At 38.6% G+C, this 27,620-nt stretch overlaps 1 protein-coding gene across 1 annotated transcript; it reads right to left on the bottom strand.

Annotated features, from left to right (window-relative positions):
* Window positions 1-499: 499 nt before the first annotated feature.
* si:dkey-122a22.2 lies at window positions 500-27,620 on the bottom strand. The gene is made up of 11 exons (XM_042490345.1): window positions 27,496-27,620; window positions 26,682-26,844; window positions 26,418-26,489; window positions 26,181-26,257; window positions 25,466-25,566; window positions 23,137-23,253; window positions 21,257-21,331; window positions 6,281-6,419; window positions 1,093-1,175; window positions 858-954; window positions 500-753 (listed from the first exon to the last, which is right to left on the bottom strand). The coding sequence occupies exons 1-11, from the start codon at window positions 27,553-27,555 to the stop codon at window positions 586-588; spliced, it is 1,152 nt and encodes a 383-aa protein (XP_042346279.1). The 5' UTR covers window positions 27,556-27,620; the 3' UTR covers window positions 500-585.

The raw sequence follows: 27,620 nt of genomic DNA, 5'->3' as shown, positions 1-27,620 counted from the left end.
AAAATCCAAAAGCTTTGCAGCCAAGACTCATCTGTAAAATAAATCAAATCAACCTCCAAGTCCAAAAATAGAGGTCTATGTCTGGTTGTGATGTAACTCAATTATAAGCGAGTAACAAATGACTGAAGCAACAGAGAGAGGAACTCAGTGTACCTTTCCCTGTGGCTATAACACGGCAGAATATTAAGACAGAGCTGAACCAGATTAAAAAACTATGAGGTTGAGCAGTGACGTGTGTGGCCTTTACAGTGATAAGGAGTAATGTATTAATTTTTGTCTCTGGCCAATCAGGTAAAGCGTCTGAAATAACAACTTAAAAGATAAGATTTTCTGAATCTAAGACAGCAAATATTTCATCACACTGAACAGCCTCCAGTTATTTTCAATTTAAGAGCTTCCAATGAAGGAGAGCTGTGCAAAAATATGCTCAGAAATCAACCTCTTGATGAACTCACCAGACGTGTACACAATCTCTACAGACTGCTGAGAGGTAAAAAGATAGCTTGAATATTTTATTGAATATTTAAAACATATTCAATGATTACTCTTTTCGTGTCTGGGGTATTGTTACATGTTGGCCATGGGTCACTCGCTCTGCTGTTTGGCTTGTCGTCGGTTGACTAGCCTCCTCAGGTGCTGGCTGATGGCAGATGGCTTGTTGTAGATCATTCGCCGGTCTGCTCCTTTTATGTGAATATGATTGGCTGATGGGTAGGACTCCTCCAGAAACTTCTTTTGAAGCTTAGCTACCATCTGGTGCAGGGAAAAAGATGATTTACTATGGATTTTACACAAACACTACTACAATATTGTCCTGCCATCGAATGAGAGTGACTAATAGTAGTAAATCTGTTTACCTGATTTAGATGTTCTGGTATTTCCTGGTCAAAGGAATCCCCGGTGATCATACTCACTAACGTCCTGCTGGAGAGGGGCTTAAACTTTGTGATGTCCCTTTAAAAACAACAACAAAAAAAACCATTTAATGTTATTTTATATTTCAGTGTTCACTTTGACATCCACACTAAACATGCAAATAACTGACCCATACAGACAATATAGACAAAAAAGGCTTTCTAAGTGTTACCATACCTCACTTGAGCGACACTTTCATTCAGAAAGTAATGCTCATCCACAGCACTGCTCTGGTGGGCAGGGTTACTGAGGAGGTATTTCTATAAGAGACAAGGTTAGGAAAAAAAATTAGTCCGAAAATCAGGAATGAAAGTGTCATTCACCTTAAGGCTTGCAGGAGACTGCACTTCCTACAGAAGCAGGAGAAAACTAAAATAAAGAACAAAATACACATGGTAATGTATGTCAAACACATTGGGCCTCATGCAAGAAACAATGTATGAACACATTTTCTCATTTTTGGTCATATTCATGATTGTTTTTTTATTATTTAGCGAAAAATACGTTTTACATCTGAGGAACATTTAAAAAATGCATGAATATCATTTAATTGAAATTAGATTATGTTTTAGAATAATTAGAATGGCTGGATTGTTAAATTTCAGGGCTAAAGAGCTATGCCAGGTGCATTAATCCATGTTACTGTAATTTCAGTAACTGCACTCCCTCTGCTGCCCAGTGGTGGAATGTAACTAAGTACATTTACTCAATTACTGTGCTTAAGTACAAATCTGAGGAACTTTTAAGTTACTTTAGTGTTTTTGGTTGTAATCTCATGCCACTTTCCCCTTCTACTCCACTACACTTCAGAGGGAAATATTCTACTTTTTACTCCAATGCTATAATTGGTTAATTTTTTTAAAGATATTTGTGCACAGACCATATGAAAATATACATGAGCAACTAAAACAATTAGTCAATAATTAGAAATAACAATGTCGGACTACAGCGCAACAGCCATGGGAGCTTTACTAGTTGACAAATAATTGCTTACATGGACAGTAAAGTTCTTTACTGTGGACGTGGTGACGTATACGTCGATCCATGCGTATCGCGAGCAGACTCCGCCTACTCGGCGCACAGCTGGCGTACGCCGGCGCTAATGGTGCCCGTGCTAGCGGTGCAGACCCACCCTCTCGCTCGCAGGCCGTATCTCAGTGGGAGGACGAGAGAGGGGCTCCAGGGATTCAGTGTGTTAACCAAACGTTTTGCCATGAGTGTGTGGAAGAGTAATATCGACGCTACGGAGTATTTCCGGTCTGTCAGAGTAAAGTTTGAGTTTCCAGCTAAGCTAACAGCCGCGCTGCTGCCAAGCTAGCGTTAACTCCCATGGACTTAGGAGATAATAAGCTGGCGTGCTAACCTTTAGCTAGCAGCCTCATTTACATCGTCAGCGTCGACGGAGGAAGACAGGAGACCAGATAGCGCACTGGGTGACCAGGCAAAGCCCAGCTGCTCCTCTGGCGGCGAGGGAGGAGATATATTTTTTTTTTACATACCGCTGAAGAACTGGTGGGAAAGAGGGGAGGCGCTTTTCTCGGACAGAGAACTGTGGGAGCTGAACTTCTGGTGGGTGAGTGACCTTTTTTTCTGTGGGTGGTCTCATTCATCGGCTGTTTTTACAAACTAAATAGGCCGGTCTAGCATTCCCCACAACTCAAATCCATTGTAAAAAAAAATTAAACGGAGTATTTGAGTGACTTCTTGCAACAACGACATGGAATTGAAATAAAAAAAAAATGCGTATGTTGTGATGATACTGAAACTACTGATTATTTGTTTTTCCTGTGGTGCTTTTTGGATTGATATACATAACTGACTTTCCCCAAAGGTTTTTCATCATGAAAACGTTTCTCATAAGGACATTGCTTATGGACTTGACATTGATAATAGCAATGATGACTTTCTGGTAAATTACATTGTAATACTTAAAAAGTTTTATCTACACAAATCGGAGTATATGAATGTGAAACCTAGGTTTAGTGTTTTTCATAATTAATTTTTTCCTTGTGTGAAAGCCCTAAATGCATGAAACATAAAAATGCAATAAAACTGCAAAGCATCATAGATGAATATGGTAACAACAGCCATAGCCGTCAATTTATATTTATTATTCCTTTTTTATTTTGCATACATACATATATTTTTATAAATTTGATACGATTTCTTGTCTGTTTTCTTTCCTCGCTTACTTCATCTGTATTGTATGCACCTGATCATATTGATCCAATCCAAGACCCCAAAGCCATGTTTATACATTAAGTTTGTTCAGTAAAAAACCAAACAACAACAAAAACATCCTGTGGCTGTCATCTTTTGTGTGGCCCAACGGTCAGCCACATTCAGGCCTGCATCTGGAGGGTTAACTTTAAAGACTATAGCAGTTTATCTGTTATTTTTTTTAGCGTGTGGGCCCACCATTATTTTCTTTGTATACCCTTGTTGTTAAATCCTTTTAAGAAGGTTGATTGATTGATTGGTTAACTGAAGGTCAAAGAAGTGTTTGAGTGCCCCATGTGTACTGCTTCTGAGTGTTTCTGTTTTAGTAAGTTAAAAAGGGGGGAGAGTGAAACCCTAAACTGGTAATTTGGTTTGATTATTTTGTGGTATATGCTGATACAGGAAGTTTGCTAGTCATATTATTTATCTTTGTCACTTTTACGGCCTAATTTGGATTTCTTCTAATCTCTTTCAGTCAGTTTTTTAATTTGAGGTTTGAAGTGTTACTGTGGTTAATACAAAGTGATTCCACTTTTCGTAATGTCTCTTGTGTAATGTAACATTAGTATAGTTTTGCTGTTTGTTGTTTTTTGTATTTTAGTATTTAAGAAGATTTATGTGAAACAGTGTGTGTTTTAGGGAAACAAGACAAATTTAAAAATATACTCCGATAAAGTAAAATCAAATCAAATTTCCAAAATGATTTGGAAAAGATGTAAAAATGAGCTACAAGCCAATTTGAATGCAGCTTCAGACAGAATACTGATATAACTTGGCTCTGTGATTCTCCAGCTCAGGGCAGGGAAAGTTCACCACGCTACTGGAAAAAGATGTGAATCCTCAAACTGAGCCGAATTCCCCTTTAACTGTGTCTATCACCCACGAGTGATGAGACCAGATAGCTCCGGTGCCGTTAACATAGCAGCAAACAATTCTGCTCCAGTTCAATTAAGCAGTGGTTACAGAACATGCCCTTGAGAAATGGACTGCATGCTCTATTGAGTCCAGCAAGCTTGTGAGTGTGCGTGCGTGTTATAACCTTCACTAGCCTGTCTACAAAACCCTTTTCTCTGTCCTTGGAGAATTCAAGCACAATGATGTCCTTATCTCCTTGGCAACAACTGTAATACTTGAAAAGCTGAAACAGGTCCCTCATCACTACCGCCATCGAATCGTGGGTGGCTGGCAGCAGAGAACAAGGCGTCTTAACGAACGTTTCGTGTCCATCCTTAGATAGGCGTCATCACACAGACAGCTGCAGCACAAAGGTAACACTGAACGGATATTAGGAGCAGGGTTCACACACATTTTGACCATGATTTTCCATGGCTTTTCCATGACTTCCAAGAGTTTGAGGCACATTTTAGAGACCATACATCCTCTGAAACGACCATTGACACTCCCTATCGTTGTTTTTTTTCTAACATAATATAAGAATATGATAGCTTTTTAAAAGATAATGAATTCAGAACAGGATTAGAACTGAATATTTAAATATAACTAAGGGACTGTTTATTATTTATAAGAGGGGAGAGGGTAGTGCAAAAAGGGGGAGGCATGTTAAATAATTTTTTAAGCATCGGGGAGGGACTTATGTTTTTTATGTTGGCATAGGAGAGGGGCATGCAAATGTACATGGCTTTATTTTGTGTTTATGTTACTGTCAAATTTTAAAGAAATCATGCCCTCCAAACCTTCAGCCCCCTGGGTAGGTAATTTTGGTCTTTTTTATTTTTTATTCAAATTTTGGCCATTCATAAAGAAAAAAAAAGTTGTTTTTTTTTCTTTAACACTTTTTGGTAGTATTTAAATGTTGGTCCTTTATTTTTTTTTTAAAGAACATATTTTGGCAATATTTTTTCTTCCTTTCTTTTTGGTGATTGTTAAGGAAACATGCCTTTCAAATCCGCATGTTTCGTTAAAAATCAACAAAAATGACATTTATCATAGCCAGAAACTGTAAAAATGGAAATTATTGGATTTTCAAATATATCTAGTATATTTAGTTTTCCAAAACTTTACAGGTCTGGGCATTTTTTATTGACAAATTCCATGACTTTTCCAGGTTTTCCATGACTGTACAAACCTTGTGTGCTCACAGAGGTTCACTTAAGTTGTCTCTCCACACAAGAAAAGGTTACTAAATTAGCTTTCTTGCAATAATCTCTTTGTCTCTATGTCCCTCGTGTATTTAACAGGAGTGTTTGTCCCCGTCCTGTAATAAGGTGTCAGTCTTTAGCATTATTGCGTGTTACCAAAGATATTGTTTGTTGTTCATCACCAGAATCCATTACTTCTCCTCTGCCTAAGATGTTTTCCATAGCAAATAAAAAGTGACTACAGGACTTCATGACAGGCAGAGGTGTCACAGCTATGTATGTGTGTATGTGAATGTGTGGGTTTTAAAACGGATTCGCAGCAGATCTGAGTGTGGACAAATGAAAAAAACAACAATAAACCCTCTCCTGTAGACAAACTTCATCTGCAATACACAGCAAAAAGCATGTAGCTTATATTAACAGCCTTTTCCTCACAGACTCTATGACCTGTCAAAAGGCTGAGTTTACAATATAGCAGGCGTCAGGAGATACAGTGCAACTGCAGCGTCACGTCAGCTCCGGGAACGGGGGTTCAATTTTCATTTATTTTAAAATGACGTCTGGCGTCATATCATGCCAAATTCTCAGTCTCTGACGATATGAAGACAAACGCCTCTGCAATCATCATCCACCTCGTATCTGTGCTGAGGAGGAGACATGATTATTCTTGCACTAGCACCATCCTGTGGCTGTATGGGAACAATGGGAGGAGGTAATATCACTTTCTCCTATATATTCTTGATTAGGTTACAGAAGCCCAGAAATGGTCTGAGCAGAAGAACAAGCTACAGTCTTGTCTTCAGATTATAAAAATGATCAACATCCATGTTATGATAGCGTCTCTCTGACCTGATGGTTTGAGATATTTATCCTTAAATCGCCCCTGACCTGCAGTGTCACATTCAGCTTGATACAATATTTATAAAAGAAAAAAAGATCAATACAAAAAGACTTCTGAAGCTTTTTCTTTTTAATTTCTTGAACAATCCATATCACAGCCTTTGGGGCGTTCTTCATTGTAATGTGTGTGTGTGCATTAGGCTGACCTGGCGCTGGATGACCTCCTCTGAGACATTTTCGCCTTTAATAGTCGGTTCCATCGCCCCCAGAATAATCAGCATGCGGCTCAGCCCTGTAGCTGCAGAAAACTGCCTGGCTTGGAGTGAGGGCAACAGCTTACCATACCTGAATAAACACACACAAACATTCACATGCCTAAAACTTCAGTAGGAGACGAACTCAATTCCTGAGGGATAGCATTTTCACCATGCTTGTTTTGTTTTGTTTTTTGTTTTTTTTAAAGCTGCATTAATTGATTAATTGAATTGAATTGTATTGAAGTGAAAAACAGAAAAGGCTAAAAACACATTGACAAAGGCCAGTGGTTCCCAACCATTTTCCTTTTTTCTATTATAGAGTTAACTGACGAAACCTAGACTAAGTGGTAAATTACAGGGATATTTTATATTACATTCAATTGATTATAGTAATAATACAGAACCACTGATAGACTGCACAATTAAGCCAAATCTTGAATGATAACTGCAGTAAGTTTGTGTAAAATGCGAGATTTGGATGACTTACAGCAGGTTATTTCCTCTGAAATAATTGAATCAGACATGAGTTATCCAGTTGTTTTTAGTTACTTTTTGTGTTTCCCTGTCTGCATTGTGTTTGTTTGTTTGTTTGTTTTTTTTATTTCTTAACAATCATACATACTTAATAGGCATCTATTTTGGCAAATTCCACCTGTTCTTCACCCTGATGCTTGGCCATAGTTGCTCTAGCTCTCTGTTTGTTCAACTTTTAACTTTTCTGATACAGGACAAGGCTGTTCAGCACAGAGTGATAGCTAGTATAGCTTGGGTTCAGGTCTTCACCTTACTCTTATCCTCTAAGTTAATATATTGAATAATAATCTCAACCTTAGAAATAATCTAATTTAGTTCGCTTCTCAGAAATCAATGAAATACTGAGATACAGCCCTTTTGTATATTTAAAAAAAGTTTTCTTACACCCCTTAAAATCAAGAAAGTTTTGGATCTTTAGCTTGCCAAATGCTCCACAGTTTTCAGCAGCTAGTAGCTTACTAGGTTTCTTTGTAACAGTAATGTGAAATCAGTTAATCAGAGCTTTATCACTAAAAACAGCCCTCTCTACTGGAGAAAAGTGTCTGTGGGCTGTGAAACCAAAGTATTGTGTTAAGATACTAAAAAGCACCATAGAGCTATCTGTATGAGACCAGGTTGATTACTACCACTGACCCATTTCAAATTACACTAATCATTTGATCAATTTAAAATATGAAAATAATTGATCCGTGCAGCTTTTAAATATAACCATCAATGCCAGAGTAAGTCTCTATCACAGGTTTTCCAATATCCTTTAAAGTGCTTGGATCCACAAACATAAGATGAAGTCAGTTTTAATTTGTGCTGTTCAACAACATGATTACGTTGTGAGTGGCTCAGTAAAAAAACAACATGACTGATTTTATGATCACAATACCAGTGACTCAGTCAAAGTCATACAATTCCATCAGCCTTTTTCAACCCAAAATCTCAAACTTTCTCTTCAAAAACATTTGCCTGGGGAATGAGAAATACTCTTTTTTTTGGCAGATGAGAGAAGAAGAGCTGTGGGATTTTGTAACTCAGGAGGCCCAATCGGTCTCGGCTCACTGGTGCTCTGAATTGGCTGGTCTCAGCCTGTGGAGCCCAATCAATAGTGCCGTGCGCCTGCTGCCGCCATCGCGGCACCGCGCAGCCTGCCCCTACACGCAGCCAACACACTGTAGATCAGCCCCCCTGCACCGGGAAACACTCGTCCCCTGTCTTCGTCTTCCTCCTGATCTGGGCCAGACTTACAGCTCTGTGCCTTTGTATGTCTGTATCAGTTTCTCTCTGCTGTATTCAATCTTACAGTACATTTCAACAACTCATTAATAACTGAAGCACCTTTGTAAAACATCCATTTCTATGCTGTAGCAATTCAACTTGTGCTTTTTTAATCATTTGATTATTTGTTTATTTTCTGACCATTTTTGGTTATGATATCTTGTCTATACAATGACCCCTGTTCACCTGTTTTTTCTTTTGACCCATTAGTGCGTACAACTGAGAGTTTGTGTTTACTTTGGTGGAAGTGTTTTCTGGGCTTACCTTAGCACAAATCTGAGGACATTTACACCACTTTGCATAGAGTACTAAATTTAGTCTTGTGGTCCATGTGAGTATTATATATTTCATTATGCCTTGGGAAAAAACAGCGGTTCCATGTGCCCAAAGAAAAAATTAAGTGCAATAAGAAAATGGCTGTAGGCCTATCTCAGAAACTGCAAGGAGTACAATTAGCTATTTATTATAGGCAATTTTATCATTTTTACTATTTTTTTAGAAGTCAAGACCTAGACTATTGATAAGTGAGATTGATATATGATATATGCTCAAAGCATGCTCATACCAGATTTCACAATTTAAACCAATCATAACTAATGTTGTGGCATTTCTCTATATCATACTTGGGTTGACTTTTGGTGTTTTTTTGTGAATTGTCTCAACAGCTGTTGGATGGATTGCTTAAGAATTGGGTATATACATTTGTGTAGTTTTATTGACTTTGGAGGTTGCCTATATTAGATACGCAGACAGGAAATGTGGGGAAAGATGGCTAGGCATTGTTAAAAGGTTACAATACCAGTACACTTGAAGTACCATACAATTAAATATTTATTTATAATCATATAGATGGAAGCATTCAGTTGTGTGAAATGCCACCAGATGCCACAGGCGTGTAGTTTAGTTCTACTTTCAAACATTTTGGTGCCATCTTGGTAAGATGAACTGCAGACTGCATCAAATACACCATGCTTCCGTCTTCACCACACCAGACTGTTTGGTTTTTAGCTGATGTCGTAGGGGGTCGATCACATATCGTATTAAATGAAAGAATGCTTGCGATAATTTGCTGCAACAAAACTACACAAATAGTCTTTTTTTTCTACATCTGAATACAAATATATCAAATGCGGATATCGAGAATGATATCCTGATGGCTGGCTGCAGTATAGGTCATCAACCCTGCCCCCGCTATATTTTTGAATGTGACATGAGCCAAACTAAAGACTAAAAGTACATAACACAGTTTTTTCTCAAAGATGGTTTCTGTCATTTAAGGTGGTGCGTATCACACAGATTTTTTCGGATAAATTTGGTTTTAATAAGTAACTTGATGCAATAATATGGGGATAAATGACATGATGTGACTGTGTGACTGCTGTGTGTGCCACTTGATGTAATGGCAGGATATGCTGGTTTCATTTTTGCACAGTGGGAGTAAGTGAAGTCCATCTTTATATACAATCTATGCTTGGTACTGGGTTATTTTGGCTGATACTTTGAAGGTATTGAGGATTGATGCTCAGCCCTAAGGGAGAGAGGGCCATATGTAAAACAAGGACATTATGGTTACCAGTATGTGTTAGGTGCCATAACCTTTAGGTTGGAAGGTTATCAGAATTGTCACTGATTTATTTTTATTTTAACTATACCACAAAGAACTAAAACTTACTAATACTTGACTTGTAACAGTATCTTATATCACAGCAAAAGCCCATAGTGCATGTTACAGTACACTTTATTTTACAATCGACTGGTTCAGACTGACACAGACTGGCTGCTTCACTGCCATTATACTGATCATATCAAACTCACATCATAAACATTCACCTTTCCGTTGTGAAAGAACCCATTTCACCTGTTGTTGATATGACACGTTGCTACCTAAACAACTGTAGCCTGACATATCGAGCTCTGCTCCGGCAAAGCATGTCAGCAATGATTGGTCAGATTCAGTTGATACAAGCAGCGGAGAATGGTGCTATAAATGGCTGTGTAAAGATAACATATCTGCTATATTCAGTCTCTGCAGGTCAATAATAGATACATGCAGAAGGAGGGAGGGAGAAAGTCAAATGTTCTAATTTTCAGTCTTCAGTCAGACAGAGAAAACTTTTCAAATCAGACCTCCGGAGAGTGACATTTTGACATTTTCATCTTCCCTGCCACAGTTTTCCCCCGAAGTCATTCTGGCACCACAATTTAGAACTGACTCTTCGACCTGGCTCTTAAGAGACTTCTCAGTCTCTGCACATTTTCCACCTGTCACCCTTTTCCTACCCCTTGATTCCAAAAATAAAGGGGGAAAAAAACACTCTTTCCCTATCAGCCCCCTAGTTCGAATCTGGTCAAATCATTCCTGGGTCTGGCATTGAACATTATTTCAAGGATTCTCCAGCCACCTGTCCTATTCCCTCCTCTTTTTTCCATTTTTAATTCTGCCCCGGAGTGAGGATTATGCGAAGCAAGGCATGCGTGTCAAAGGGAAATTTAGTGGGTAAAGACAGCCAAGATTGGCGGGATGAATTAAACAGATAACGGGAGGAGACGAAGTGGGGGAACCATGTAGAGCAAAACGCCTCACCGATGTTGGTCATTTCAGAGGGGCTCTTTTTTTTTCCCTCCCCACAGGAGCGAGGAGGCAATATCTAAATTAATAAAGTGATGAAATGAGTTTGTGCCGTGGACTTTCTGCTGTTTGACTTTCCCATCTGGATTAGTGCAGGCTGAATGGACGCTCTGTTACTTTTGTTACAACTGCGCAATTCACTGTCGGAATTTGGCCCTGTAGTGATAAGGCTCCCCTCCTCCTCCTCATTACCATCTCATTCCATATGCAGGGCCTCTGTTACCTGAGAGCCTGCTCACACACAAAACACGAACTATTACACGAGCTTCTGCCAACTATTACAATGAACAGAGAACATTTAAACACGGACTATTACATGAGGCTCAACTAACTATTATGCCAAAGGAACATTTTTTAAAAAACTGGTCACTGAAAAGACTTTAAGACACTATTACAAGAAGGAGGGCATATGAACGTGCACAGGTACATGATGAGGCCTCTCAGTCTCAGGCAGGGAGGTTAGTTTGGCCTTATTTTGAAGAAATATAAACTTAAGTGACTCAGAATCAAGGTCAGGGGCAAAGCAGAGGGGTGGCTTCTGGGGGTCCAGCCCTGAAATTTCTTTCTCAAAAGCCCTCAGTCATTTAGGTTTTTGAAAATACCTTCAACTTTATGTCATTCAAATAATATATGCCCATGTTGTTTATGCTACTATGCTATTCCCTAAAGAAATCTAATATAATCTAGTTTATGTTCTTCTGTTTGCCTAATGTTTATTTCAGAGTACTGAGGACCTCATTTAGCATTGTTAGGGATTCTTGATTTACAATTAGAGCAGCCAAGATTAGTATGGGATGGATTTAAATGTAGCAGATTTGTCAGCTAAATATTAATTTTGTGAACTCTACTCCAGCGTAGTATAACAAAAATAGGTTTTAATATTAGTAGAGCTGTTCAGATTGATGAAAACAGTTGGAGAACAATTAGATATAAAATGGGATGTAGGCTCAGCAGAATGTTTTCTTTGCCTTGCCAGCTTTCATGTTTTCCCCAAATAATATATATTTCTGGCATTTGGTTATCTCAAATGGCTTACAAAGTAGAGCATGTAGATGTGGTAAATGGGAAAAAAATCTCCCTGAGGGGGCATGCCTCTGGACTCCCCAGGTTTGGGCTGAGCCCCAAATGTTTACCACGCCTGGCTCCGCCCCGATCGAGATTCATCACAGCAAAAAGTCAACACAGACAGGGATGTTAAACCCCACATTTTGGAGGATATTAGAAGGCTGTAATCAAACCTAAATATGTAGTTCACAAGACTTTCACACAGCAAAAAAAGTTCTTAAAGAAGTGAAAGGGTCTTAGTGCATGGATTGGCATTCTCTGAATGATTTTATTGATGAGTATATACATGTAGATAATAATTGTGTTGATTTGATGCTTGTGATGTTCCCTAGTCACCTGCATTTTTCCTGTTTTTACATAAAGGACTACAAACGAAAAAAAGACGAACTTAATTGTATGTTGTTTGACGTGAGATGGTCACAATAGAGAATTGAAGTTAAACAGGAAGTTCTTTTCAATTCATAAAAAAGTCATTCAAATTCCCATTGCCATTTGTAAATATACTAATAAGTTTAAATCCAGCTTCGGAGCAGAACCTGGTCAGTATATTGTGCCGCTAACTTCACATGTTTGGATCAGAATGGTGTTTTTTGAAAAACCATCCAATATCATTGTTTATTTAATATTTATGCCTTCAAGAAACATAATTTCTCAGAAGCCCTAGACTTTTGCTGGCTTAACGTCACATGCAGACATTACAACACTGAACATTGCCTTTGGAAGAGAGCATAGGTTAGGTTTATGGTTATGGATGAAACCACTATGCTTGTAGTTTAATGAGAGTTGTAGCTTTGTTTGTGATTTATTGTGCATAATCATTGTTTGTTCTTTTTTAAAGTCACAAAGTTTTCCATTTCTAATAGCAATACTGTAGTGGAGACGATTTCTCTTTTAAGTACGGAATGTAAACCACAGGAAAGACGGATAGAAGAAATGCTGAATGAGAGATTGCATTGGATAAACTAGTGGAACAGAGGCTAGCCATGACCACTCTGTCAGGTATTTTTCCGTACAGGAACTTAACGGTCTACAACTTGGAGCTATGTATTGCCTGAACCTGTAAGAACGCATACAGTCTAGGTTCTTTAAAAGGTGATGCTATATGGTGACACTGGGACCAAATTCATCAGTTTTATTGACTGCTTGGTTTTCAAGTGTGCTAAATGCAGTACATTTGTCAGGAAACATGGGACTAACATAGGTTCAACAACATTTTGGGTCTTTTTTACATTTACGTAATTACTTTTAAACACCATGATTGTTACACCAACAGAAGAGCCTGCAGCTAATAGCATGTTTTTCATTCACACATTTTAAAGGCAAAAATAATTTAAACACTGCTCTAGTTTCTTTAGTATTGTATAATCAGAGCAACTTTTTGAAACAGGCTGTATCTGTGACAGAGTAAAACACACTATTGCAACTAAGATTAAACTTCACATTGTCAGCCTTAGACCTGCTGTATAAATTGGACCAGAGGTATTGTATGAAGTATTATGCCCATTTATTGTGCCGTATGACGCACAATACTATTCACATACAGTGAACAACATGCTTTGGGGTACAGTGTTATTTTTGAGTGCCAGTTTAAGTCCACATTTTCAACTGTGCTTGTTTGTAGACCTTCAGTAGTTAAGTTTTTTTGATGTTTGATTTTATCCTCTGTTTCTGTTGTTTTGTAGCTATAACAACCCCGTTTCCTAACAAGGATTATTAAACTTGCATCATATTTTAAGCTATCTTAAAAAATAGCTTTTTGAGTGTAAGCAAAGAAGTTAACCATTGCTTACAATTTGTTTAATTATATAAACTATGATGATTCTGCTTTTGTGAATGCTCAGTGACAGCTGATAAATGTATTAATACAACAGAGAAAAGTAACACAGACCAAGGGTTGTGATGCAACCTGGTTTCCAGAATGAAATGTTGGCACTGTATGTTTTTGCAATCCACGGCTATATTACATGTATACTTTTCATACAAATCATGTCAACATTTCTAAAGTTATGCAATTCAGATTACATGTATACAAGTATAGTTTCTCATCAGGAGGAGGATAGATAGTGAAGGGTTTGATACCTAGGTGGCTGCCAAACAGCAGCAGCGGATGACTGTTTAAGACCAACAAACAACAAGAGAAGGTATGTTTTAACATTTCCATGCATTTGTAGCTACAAAACTATACTTCTGAAGCCAAAACATGATCTTTACCAAACCCTAACCAACAGTTTTCTTGTGCCTAAACTGGCCACATTAACCACAAATGTAACAGATCTGTGGTTGGCAAAAACATGCCGTGCCAACGTTTATTCTTGTTATTGCGTTGTGTGTTGAGGTGCCAATCACTGAAAATAGACTAGAGAGTGGGAAAAAAAGGGTCACACACTGGCTCTATATTTCTCTTTAATTCATATGATGTTTCAGCCCAAAGGCCTTCTTCAAAATCAACAGTCATATTGTGATTGTGACTGCTGATCTTGACGAAGCCTTGAGGGCTGAGACGTTATCTGAATAAAAGAAATGCACATGGAGCCAAAGTGTGCAGCAGTTTTTTCCTACTTTCAAATGTATTCTAACTACCAAAATTATTATACATTCAACTTGGGTACCACATCTGCTTCACAATTAGTCTGATAATGGGTTTTAATTGTCATTTTGCGTCACTTCATGTGCAGTTGTTAATTTAGATGATGTAAAAACTTACAATCATTTAAAAATAGGGAATAAACAGAATGTCTACACTGCCCAAATGCAAGAAAAATTAAACATTGTGAATACTCCCACTCTAAGTTGTACTACCCAGTATGGGCACAAGGTGTCAGTCTTGTACCACAACCGATGTCAGCCCACTCCAGCCTCCCCCTGCCTGCTCTCAGCTTTTCTCCCTGCATCAATACGATAGATTACACTGGGGTAAATACACAGGGACCGCAGCAGCCCTGATTCATTAGTGGAGTGTAACAGCAATAGTTACGCTTACAGTGGTTCTAATTACAATTAATTGGCATTCCTAGCTCATCTGGGAGTCTCTGGATGAGGGGGTAGGATCTGAGGAGGGAGGGGGGCAGCTGAGTCAGGAGCGGACTGAGGGGGGAGGCCGACTCACTGGGAGCCATTACAGAATCACATTGTGAAGCATAATGAATCGCACACAGTTGAAGCCTGCAGGGTCAGATACAGCAAAACCTAGTCACAAATATACAGCATGTACAGTATATATATAGTATAGAGTATATAGTATATACATAGCAATATAGTAGGAATTAGTGTTCCTCAACCAAACTCAAGTGTTTTTATCTTTGTCTGAAGCTGAGAGATTTTTTTGCATTTCAAATACATTTGATGTTTTGTGTCCAAAGGAAGACAGGGATGAACCACTGGAAAGATTTACAAGTTTTCTTTCCATTTTTATCTGAAATCCTCTTGAAACCTGGACATAATTTTATATATACAATTGTACTAAGTACTAAGTTTCATTAATTTATTGATTTATAATTTTAACTACACCTTTTACTGATTTCATGCAATTTGTGGGACATTTCTTGCCAAGTTGGTCATTGACTTTCTTTCCCATATTTTAGAGAGAACTCAAACCAATTTGCTGTGGTTTTAAAGGGTTAAATAGCTTGTGGAAGTTGTCCGAACGTTGCACAAGATGTCGATACAGGTTTCAAAGGGTTAAAATTGACTAATATCCCCTGCATCATGCTTCTGTCAGGCAGCATCTTCTACTGCTTTTCTCTTTCTCTCTCTCTCTCTCTCTCTCTCTCTCTCCTTTCATTTCTCTGTCTCCCTCTTTCTCTCCCTCCCTCCATCCATCGGCCCATGGCCAGTTGATTGCTGCCAATCTCAGCTGAGGATCCCTGGAGGGGTTTAGAGGACGGCTGTGCTCCAGTGGGTTATTGAACGCAGCTCACAGTGAAAGCGAATGGGCTCAGAGGGGGAGACTGGATATGTCATCACTGGCTGCTACTGTTTACCAATGAAGGAGGAGTAGACAGTGTGCACGTAAATGCTAAGGCATTATATAACACTGCTTATAGTGTTGAAATATTAGCACCCAAGTACTGAAACGTTTAAATATCTCAGCAATATAAGTTGTAGTAAAGACGAGACGAAGAGAGGATGTTATACCTGTAAATCTGTCTGCTAACAAAGTGCTGTGAGGAGGGATGGAAACACTCCCTCATATTAAACCACGTCTGGCTTATAAATCAAACCAAGAGACTCTGAACGGTCGTCAGTCAAAGTGACAGTCATACGCTTCCCGTCATACAGAGCAGGCTCCAGGTGAGCTGCAAAACATGTCTATCTGCTGCACACCGCAGCAAGCTGTGTGCAGAGCTGCTGGACTGTTTGTGATATGCATACTTGCATTATGTGTGTGAAATGTTTATGTGTTCCTGTGTGTGTGGGGGGGGGGGGCATTGCTGAGCATATTAATGACAGGTCGGATGATGAATGGGACAGAGAGTGTCATTTTCATGAACTCAATCAGGCTTCCTATCCAGGCCTGCAAACACAGCTGTGAGACTGACACTGCACCTCACACGCTCCCAAACATCATGTATCCGCACAAACATAAAGATAGGACGTATCAAATATATGGTCGATTTAGACTTCATATAAGCTTCATATAATCTTACTTGAAATCCTTTAGCAACACACCTTAAAAAAGGCCCTAACTACAGGGTCTGTGTCTCAGCAACAAACTGAAATATTCAAATTATCACCAAAGTTAAAAAAACAAACAAACTAGCACTTAAAAGAACAAAGATGCAGAGGAAAGGGATGAAGAGACTTTCAAGTGGTGCCCCTGTGAGGACTGAGTTGCACTAAACACAGTAATGGTACATTAAAACGGAGAGTTTGCCAATCAATCAGCATTCATTAAACTGGAAGGACCATCCCATTAGACGAGAGCATTCCCCACTGTTTCTGCTCTCTGAGCAAACATATTCCCCATGGGGTAAATTAGTTTTATACTTCTCTCTCTCACACACACTCACACACACACACACACACACACACACACACACACACACACTTGGCTGCAGAAACACACACACTTGCACTGTAAAAAAACAAAACTTGGTTTTAGGGTAATAAAAATGGCAGCTGTGGTTGCTAAAATTTCACCGTAATAAATGCGGTAACACTTTTTCACTTTTTTTTCCATTTTCACTGTGCAGGAAGCAGTATGGCATCCATTTCCTGTTTACAAACTTTTGTTATTACAGCTCACCAGGGCATTAAAATATGTTTCTGTAAACATTTAGTTGAAACATAGGCAGTGCAGTAACGTACTATTGACTTATATTAAATCAGCTCTTCCTAGGTATACCCTTTGATCAGATATTGGTCCAAGTTTGAGAAAGAGAGAGGGCCAGTAGGTTTCTTGGTCCAGCTCGATACTTTTTTTGTCTGCAGTGAAGAAATGGGATAGGCAATAAGAAAATTCGGAAGTACAGCCTGTAATTCCAGCAACATCCTGAAGGCCAGCGAGACTCACAGTTCTACACACTTCTACAAATACTACCCACAGTGTTTTGATATAAAGCTTGTTGAAAGTTGGTGAAGTATCCCTTCAAGGGAAATTTCATACCACTGTATACAATGTAATTTATGACAAGTGTGTGTTGGCAATAGTTTGAAAAAATCTTTCCTGTTTTGACATGACAATTCCCCTGTGCACAAAGCAGCCAGAGCCCAAAACCTCACCCTATCAAACACCTTGGGAATGTACTGGAACTTTAAATGTCACCTAACAGCAGCAGCTGACCTCAATAATGCTCTGGGGATGCTGGTATAGCAGTATCTATGGCTTTGAAATGAGATGTCCTTCAATCACATATGGTCATCTCTCTTTGCATTCTTTTGGCCATGAGGTGTGTTTTTTATCCCATCAATGAGACAAAGTAAGCATAGTTATTAGTTACGTTGAAATGTATGGAATAATCTTGGATGTATTTGAGTGGAGAGATGTAATGCTTTCATTCCTTGAGCGCGCAAAACAAAGACTGACAGCACTGAGTGAATCAAACCAATGACTCTCATTCAGAGTGTAATTTGTCCAGACGTACACTGGGGCCTCTCCTAATCTCTGATGCTAGACCCACTGCTTGATTTTTCATCAGGCAGCATTATCTTCCCCCGCAAGGAAATGAGACACATGCTGGGATGTCTGCAGAGGAAAATCCCAAATCACGAAGTTGACCTCTTACAAGTGCACACAAGCAAATGCCTGCACACACGCGGACACGCACAAAAACACAAGCACGCCATTCTTGGGAGACAGCGGCGATTCATTTTGTAAGATCTAACAGAACTAATTTTGGGAGTGAGCCTCTGTTAATGAGTGGGTCTTTGATGTGTAAATCCTCTGGTCCCAGTGCTAAGCTGATATGGTCTCCCCACAATCCTGCTCAGGTGCAGCCCCGCTCCCTTCTGCAATACTTATCTTGTGTACCAAATACTGTAAGATCTCCCACTGCCTTGCTAAAAAAAAGAGGAAAATAACGGAAAAGCAAGTTGAAGAATGCCATTGCCACTATGCTGTAATGCATAGCTCTGTGCTGCATCTCCTCTATCTTAATATTGTATATGCCATTCCTGTCTCTATTTTCACTCCCCCATGGACATCAGGCAAAGATGATAAAATATTTTTTTATTAAGTAAATGTAAGTCTTTGGTTCATTTCATTTCTCTATAGCCTCTCCACAGAATAATTGGATTGTGGCTGCAGTGTCATGTACTCAGTGAAATGAATGCCTATTAATCAGAGGATAATTGGACACATACCCCTGATAAATGGTGCTGCTCCACTTTGAGTCACGTACAAATTAGGCCATTTTAAGGGATCCATTTCTTATCTGGCTTGACTCATGCTTATATAAGTTGTGAGCTAATATTGTTGGACAGAACTATGGATGCAGCAAGTCATACTCGAAATGAGAGTACTTGATTTTAGCTGATATTTCTGTCCTCCTGTGATATCTTAGTACATATGATGTCCCAGTTATAAGTGACATAAAAAATATACTACATGAACAGATATATTGTTTTTCAACTCATTGAACCCGTTTTCTTTCATTTACAGAACTTGTGAAGGGCATATTAACTGCAAAAAAAATAATTTATATACAGTAGGACTATAAAAGCAGTTGATACTTTAGACCATGGCAAACTACGTAAAAATACCTAAATTTTGCTCTACTGGCTCAGTCCAGTGACCTCCTTTAAATCCCTTCTTAAGACTCAATTTTATGGTTTAGCCTTTTCTGAAATGATTGTATTTAGTGCTACTTTTTATACTGTTTTATCCTGTTTTGTATCTTGTACATGTTGTTTTTAGCTTTATTGTTTTTATTGTAAAATACTTCGTAACTTTGTTTTGAAAGGTGCTATACAAATAAAGTTATTATTATTATTACTCAATAAATAGGTATCAATATCTTCAGATCAATTATCTTGATTAAAAACGATAGAGGGATGCTTTTGAGGTTCCTGCAGGCTCAGTGACAGGGCATCTATTGTACATTCTGCACAAAAATGCAATTACAAAAACATTTAAGTCTTATTTATTTAGGTGTGAATGATGATGATGATGATGAACAAATTTAATTTGTTTGCTTGTAAAACTAAGTTTTTGTAACTTGTAAGTTGTTTCAAAACCAAAGAAACTAAAGTAAGACTAAATTCATCATCTTTAGTAAGGACATATTGTGTGACAAATTTACAAAGCAACATTTTATGAGTGAATTTAAAATTAAAAGCATCTAAAAAAACTTTTTGGGAGTGATTACAGATATCAAATTATACTGAAACCAAAATACTTTGTCAAGTACAGGCAAGCCTCACAAAAAATAAAGGACTTCAATCTAGTTTTATTATAATTTGTATACTTACAACTATGCTGTCAACTCATACTTTATCATTTACTGCATTCAAGTATGGTGAAATGCGGGCAGGGGGTTATAGAACTCGCCTGTTTACATTTTATTGAGGCTTAAGGTTACGCATATTTAAGGGAGGTTTGTGAGCCAGCCGTCAACCTTCCACATTTCCAAACTCATCCAAATTTGTTAATTTCTGACTCAACAAACCAACATAGCAATGGACGAAATGCCAAACTTGGAGCCTTTAAACAGCAGTCCACAAACTAATTTGTAGCATCATGTTAGCCACAAGCATTATTTTATTCAGTCTGTGTATTACACAAATTCAGTTCCAATCTTATACTTTTAAGGAATTCTATAAAAACAAACAAACAAACAAAAACTTCTCAACATATGTAGTGAAGACTGAACATATGTAGTACAATTGGTACGTTAAAAATCTAAATTAGCGAACAAATGAAACAATGCATGATCAGAAAAGCAATATGTTGTATTTTACTGAGAGGCATTATTATTGTTGTTATTATTGTCTGGTTATTTATTATTTTACTGATAATTCTCAAATGATAGATGCTGCTATTTTGCGCTAAAAATATCTAACGGGTTTTGAGCTAAATAATCCTTTTGATCTGCTTTGTAAGTGAGAAATCTGCACTACAGATGCACTCCAGAGATTTGCTTATTATGTAGCCACTGCTGCTAGGCTGTCAGCTACATCTAAAACATTAGCACAGTTTGCTAAATTATATAACTGATTAATTATAGTCTCCTCAGCAGTGAAATACCTTTAAGGCTTACACATGACATGCTTTACTTGTAAACAATCTGCAATACTGTTAGTGTTGCATAATTGACACATCTACCAACCAGCATTCCTCCTCTCCTCGCACTCCCGGTCATCATTAATAACAACCCGACCCCCTGTATGATAATTAATGCATAATGGGATATATGCTTTGACAATGACTACCACTTGACATATATCTCGCCTGGAGGATTAAAGCAGTGTTATTACACTTTCTGTCACTCAGTCCCGAGTACCGTCACAACCCTCGCACTCGCCTCATCTGTTTCATGCTAAGAGTGCGATCAGCTAATGAGTTTCTCTGCCCTCCAATTAATCATGCTAATGAGCCCCACCCAGAGAAGATAATCAACTATTCTCACCATGAAAGCCAATGAGGGAAGAGTTGGGGGCTCCACTTGTGAAACATGTTAGCGCCTCTGCCTCTACTCTCCCCATCCTAATCCTCTTTCTTGATACATTTCCCTTTTTTCTTCTCCTCTTCCCTGCCTCTCGCTTTTTATCTGCTCCTCTCTGCCCTTCAGAGCTCCTTATTGTCCTCTCTGCTCCTTTCCACGCTCCTCTTTTCTCAATCTTCTTTTCCATCCCTCTTTTTCACAACTCTGTCTAGTTTCTGCTTCTTTAACATCTCTCCATCTTCACTTTTCATCCTCTGCTCCTTCCTTTTTTCTCCTTTTTTCACCACAATTCTGCCCTCCCCACGCACCAGAAACCAGCTATAAACTCACCAATACTCTCTCCACTGTTCGTCCTCAAAAATGTCCTCTGGGATAGGATCAATCAGCACCAGGTCTGACACTTGCCTGAGGACAAAGAGAGGACACACACACACACACACACACACACTCAGATGAAGTAAGACTCATTGACTACCCTTGTCCACTTTACCCTCCTGGCCCAGGCTGTAATGAGTGTGAGATGGATGGTGACATCCCGTCTTTCTTCCTGTAGATTTGTCTGTCCTCTGTCCCCGCAGACAGATGACCACACATAGACTACACCAGTTCCAGAGGCAATATTTCCATTTGGAAAGGTGTCATCCACTCACCACTACTTAATTTTCTCCCTTAACGGCAGCAATATCATGCCTGATTAAATACTAAATCTTTCATCCCTGGTACGAGCTACTTGTCACGTTAATCACTACGTTGACTCTGAGATGGCTGAGTTATGGGGGATGATAGGAATGGACAGTGGAATATATTTCTTTAAGTGCAACTGTAAAGGCACTGCATACCTTATTATGTATAGTTTGCAGTGCCTCCCAAATTCCCAAACTCTTATAGCACAAAATATACAAAGCACTTTTTACATTACCTCATTTAAATTTTATAAATCATTCATTAGAAAAATAAAACATAAGTCTGGTAATTTTCTACATTGTTTTATTATTAAAAAAATCCCATCAACTGATGCACAGACCTCCAATGTTATTTAAAAATATTAAAAACATCAGTGAGTCACACTATTGCACTGGGTGACATGTTCCTTCATTACCATGAACAGAACACACTGTAATTTATTCAGCCTCACACACACCATCCTGCTGCCAGAAATACACCCTTACACATATTAATCTTTGTCTGAAAATAATCCCTAACAAGTACACTTTTTGTTCATGTTTGAGTAATGTTTGCCACAGTGCCCAGCTACGTAGGTAATTACTAAGATTTTTTAAAATAAAAGCAAATCTGTGTCGATGCGACCCATTTTTTAAGATGAACATCTTTAATAGGAGCCAAAATACCACGTCTGACTGCTTTTAAAAGAGTAGGAAAGACAAATAGTATTGATAGACTAACATGTTGGTAGTTTGGGTTTCTTTTCTACTGTAAGAAAAATATATATAAAAATCGCAGTCCTATCCTTTAATTTACTGAGATTTAAATGATGCAACACAGTTTCATCTAGTTGAGTGCATAGTTCAATGACCATTAATATTGCCCATTACTTTTAATATTCCCCAGTTTTTCCATGTTATCTGTGCCTCTGTGTTGTATGATTTTTTTTTTTTTATTAGCACGTGACAATGTGTAGCATAAGGATGTTTTTAGTCATTTTATTCTTACTTGCTTTGCAACAGTTTTAAGTTTAATCTTATATTCTTGTTTATTCTTCTATTTTCCCATTTTTTAAATGTAAGTAACTTCTTTAATTGGTCCAGTAGTGAGTGAATGGGCTGCAGTTGCAGCTGCAAAGCAGGCTGCAGTGTAACCATTCGAGGCATATTCACCCTCAATGTGCGTCCACTGAAAGTGCTTGTTTTTGTCACTGACAGGCTCAGGTTGTTATTATGTGTATCTGACAACATTTTGGAAAGGATCTCTACAGATCAAGACATTTACGTGAAACATCACTATAGCTGCCTGAAGAGTAAATACTTTTAAATGAGCAGTTTTATAGAAGTAATTTGGCATGAATCATTGCACCTCTGTAAAGTTGGGAGACTCATAAGATGCAGAAAATAACAAAGCTTCTTCATAGTCAAATATGATATTATACAACTCTTTTCACCAGCTGAGTATTACCCCCCATGACAAGTAGATTGACCTTCATGTGTAAAATTGGAGGAGCTATCCTTTAAGTGTATTCATTACACAATACTTACACATCATGAATGTGGCTGTAAAACCTGCCGTTGAGCGTGCCAAGCTCAGAGCCCACCAGGATGAAGGGCTTGGCTATCCCAGCAGCCTGCAGGAGTCGGTGTAGATCATCCACCATCCTGGAAGACAACAACACTCATCTGTCTCGGCACAAAACCAGGACGCGCTGCAAACTGGGCCAGCAGGTTTATTTATTCAGCTAGGTGGGACCAAGGCTCATCATTAATCTCATTAATTTCTAATCTGCTCGTTAACAGGTTTATCAGGAGTCATATTAAGAAGCAAAAATAACCTCAGAGAAAAATTAAGACACCAAAATAAACCAGTGCTGGAACCCAAATGACAGCATAAAGTAGGGGACTGCTGGCTCCTTTTCACCGCAGGAAAAAACAATCAGCAGCAAACTTCTATCATCAGAGGGAGCATCATCATTACATGAGATGCAGCAGCTCCTCTGTGAGAGCCATCTGCTGCCCCGGGTTTGTTGTGCTAATAAATCAAGTCTGAGGTGTCACACTGAAACGAAGAGTTTTCACAAGACTCCCAGGGTTAAGGTTAGGTGGTCATCAAACTCCTCCAGATATTGAATTCTGGGAAATTGATTGCTTGCATCCCAAATGAGCCGCCGCCTGCATCCCGGGCTACATGCCAAGGTAAACTAGACTGCTGACCGTCGGCGAACTACTCCCGCTCATCCCCTAGGCAGATTTAAGGTTTGACAAACACGTTACGATGTCAAAGGCGAGAAGATTACAGCCCCGTCCCACAGCAGTGTGCGGCAGAGCAGAGCAGGGCTGTGGTTTGTTCAGCAGGGAGGGCACGAGGTGTCCATGCACACATCAATCTGTGCTGGCTGCAACATGAATAACTAGTCCCAAACAGCCACTTTATCAAGAAAATATTGATTCCCAGAGGATCATTACTGAGCAGTGATGAATAATGCAAAACTGAACTTGATGTGTGTTACTGCACTGTATGAAGCTGTAGCTGTAGCTTTGGCTTGTACCTTGACATTTTCACATTTACCAGAACATTCTCTCTGATAGATCTAGTGCTGGAACAATTAATGGATCAACAGAAAATAAATTAATTTCATAATTTAATTTCCGAGTAGAAGTCCCAAAAATTCTTTGGTTCTGGCTTCTCACATGTTAACATTTAAATGTTATTTGCATTTTATGTGAATGATGTTGACCTTGTTTTCTCATATTGTATGGCGTTACCTGTAAGGTTGGTATTGTGAAGCACTTTGTAACTCTGGTCTTAGAAAAGTGCTAGAAAAATAAAGTTTATTATTATTATCATCATCATTATCATCATTATTAATTTTATTATTATTAACATTTGCAACCCGAGGCATTTACAGGGTTCCCATAGTCATGGAAAACCTGGAAAAGCAATGGAATTTCACAATCACATTACATTTTTGTGGGCTGGGAAAGTCATGGAATCAGTAAAAAGCATTGAATGTTTTGGAAAAGTCATGGAATTTTGTTGTGCATAATTAAGTTGTAAGAGTAATCCTCTGTAGATAACCTTTCACGTAATGTAACATAACAGCAAATGTATTCACTGTAGCTGTGGATGTAACGTAGCTCTAATGAATCTGATGTTTAAAAATAGCAGGCAGGTTTGGACAGAAAAAAAATACAATGGTTCCTTGAAGTTGTGAAAAAGCTTTAAAATTCTGTCAATGAAAATGTGTGGGAATTCTGCATTTATCAAACAACAAGACAAAGAGTCTTCAGTCATGCTCTCAGCTCTGTGCGGCCATACCAAGATAAAACGTGGCTTTGAGCTAAATGCTAAGGCTGCTCACAATGATGATGCTAGCATGCAGATGTTCATTTATAAAGTATATAACAAATTGAAAATATGACTTAATAATATCACCTCCTACACCACCTTCCTGCACAGCCCCCACAAGTTTTCTCCTATAATTTTAAAGCTCTCGTGTGCTGAAACTGACTCAACCTTTACAAAACCATGTATCAATGCTCCAGAATAGAATGTGGCTTCCCGCAACCAGCACCTATCAGACTCAGATTCACCTGCACGCCACACTATACTACTGTTTTCGTGGCCTGCATCTCATTCACAATTTCTACAAATTAATTTCACAAACTCAGCTACAACAGATAAATAAGACAGATGGCCCTGCAGGTGTAAAACAGCCCACTCATCCATTTAAAATCCTCTCAGTGGCTACAAAAGCACTGACTAGAAACTGTGACATTATATTTACAAAGGTAGGAATTGTGTGCAGCAGAAAAGTTTCACTCCATACATTATATGACACTCTCAAAAAGACAACTGAAGTAGCATACTAACCGTCCAGTTGTTGACATCCCCCAAACTTTCTCAGTTCCTGTGGTTTCATTCTGCATCATCCGCTTGCTGAAGCCCAGTCCCATTCTGTCATAGGTACACACCTGAGCAGTGTGACAAACAGGTGTAAACACCACATGTTTACAGAAATATTAGATAACATCACGCTCTACATACACATGAGATGCTCTCAGTGAGGACTCCTGTGTTGGTACTTTAAAAATGCATGACTGCTGAGTAACATTGAAGAATAAGCGGTGGTGTAAACAGTGCACTGTAAGTTTGTTTTTGTAACTGCTTATGTGATTCAGTTGTTCAGATGTATCTAGGCCCTTCGCCAACAAGCCAGTGACCTGATTTGGGTCGCATTTCAGACAAACAACATGGGGCAGGCTGTCAGCCCAGACTTTCTGCTGTACTGAGTCTTTGTTGAGCAGGGAGGACGTGGCATAGCTACTGCAAGGACTGTCCCTACATGACCCTGACAACAAACAACATGGCAGCATTAGTAGTTACTGAGTCTAGACAAAGTGCACCACAGTGGATTTCCTTGATCAAAGGCAATGTCAGAGTGCTTATTCACCCTGTATGAGATAGTTTGTTTGGTCCCGGTGAGCCCATTTGTTTTAACACAGTACCACAAAAGCTATCATATTTGGAAAAGTAATTTCAGAATACACCCATTCAATACAATCCATAATAACTACAATTTTCTCACCTTTGTTAGTGTGGCCACACTTTCTTGGACATGAAACCAAATGTCTGAGGACATTCCAGCTGGTGCATCCAGTATTACTAAAGAGAAAAAAAGAAACTGGTTTGGGTGGGCTCAGCAAAAACACACATACAAGACACACAGACATTGAAGCATATGCCAAAAACATTCATCATGTTTCATAACTTGAAAGAAAACTAGTCATGGCAGATGATAGAATTTTGTCATAGGATTTATTACCAGCTGGTTGTCCTTTTCCTTTACATAAAAGATGCATCTTTTGACCCAAACCAACATCAACAATCTGGCCATCTGGGTGTAAGAGGGAACACAATAAAAAGACAGATTGGCTTTGAAAACAAGAAAACCTTATTGACAACCCCCCACTTGAGGCAGTCTAATCCACATATTTAATAAATATATTTTTAAACAATATGTTTTTTTACGTTCCTATAAAATCAAACTGAAAGGAGCAGTGACTTTGTTAGCTTTAGATGAGAGAACCTTTAGGCAAGAGCATCTGTCCTTCTCTCTGCAGTGATGCATAGTTGAGGAAAGGAGGGATGAATATGATCAAAAGTAAACACTTTCCAGTGGTCATCAGCACAGAGCCATAAGACGCTCTGCCTTCAGATTCAGCTTGGCGGTGCAGTTTTTGATCTGAATCCTAGTTTTTGTAGAGAAAAAAAAAAATCAATGTTAAGTCACACATTAACCTGACTCATAGCATCCTAGAGCTGGAAAAACATACACATTTTATCTACATTATATTTATAATTAAAGTGAAATCATCACAAGCAATTAAAGCGTTGATTCCATGCCCTGCAATAATAGCCGACTGCTATCAAAACCTCAAAGGTTAACTGAGGCCATCAGGGTTAACCATAGTGTGTTTTGGTGGAAAATTTACCATTACCCAGGTAATAGACATAACTGTCGTTATTTTATTGTTCGGGATGCATGCCGAATTAAAGAACAGTTGCTTATGATTTGTTACAAATAAATTCTGAATTGTTTTAGGATCGAGTAACCTGTAAATAGGCAAATAACGATTAAAATCGCATTTCTTATAGGGGGACTTGGCTACTCTTCTTTGGGTACAAAACTGGGGGACATTGTCGGACAGTGTCTCATACTGCAGATAACGTTGGTAGTGTAAGATCGGCATAAATAGCAGAAAACCGTCATTTGCATCCTTTATGTGAATAAAGGAGTACTGACGAGCAAGTTAGCTTTTGAAGCTAATGTTGGCTAACAGAGACCTGCTGTAACATGTACAGTAGCTTTCAGCAGCTAGCTGTTGTGATCGTTGCATTACCTTTCTGTCAGCATTGACAGGTTCATTGTTTGATGCCTGAGCTTCGGTTCGTCTACGCATTTTGAAATGAAACGCAGTAATCGCTAGTAATGCTGAACAAACTACAGAATGAATGAAACTGTAAT

This window comes from Plectropomus leopardus, chromosome 7 (genome assembly GCF_008729295.1).
Source record: "Plectropomus leopardus isolate mb chromosome 7, YSFRI_Pleo_2.0, whole genome shotgun sequence".
In the NCBI taxonomy this organism is placed as follows: domain Eukaryota; kingdom Metazoa; phylum Chordata; class Actinopteri; order Perciformes; family Serranidae; genus Plectropomus; species Plectropomus leopardus.
The sequence above is the reverse complement of the archived record's forward strand: the minus strand, read 5'-3'. Positions and strand labels throughout refer to the sequence as shown.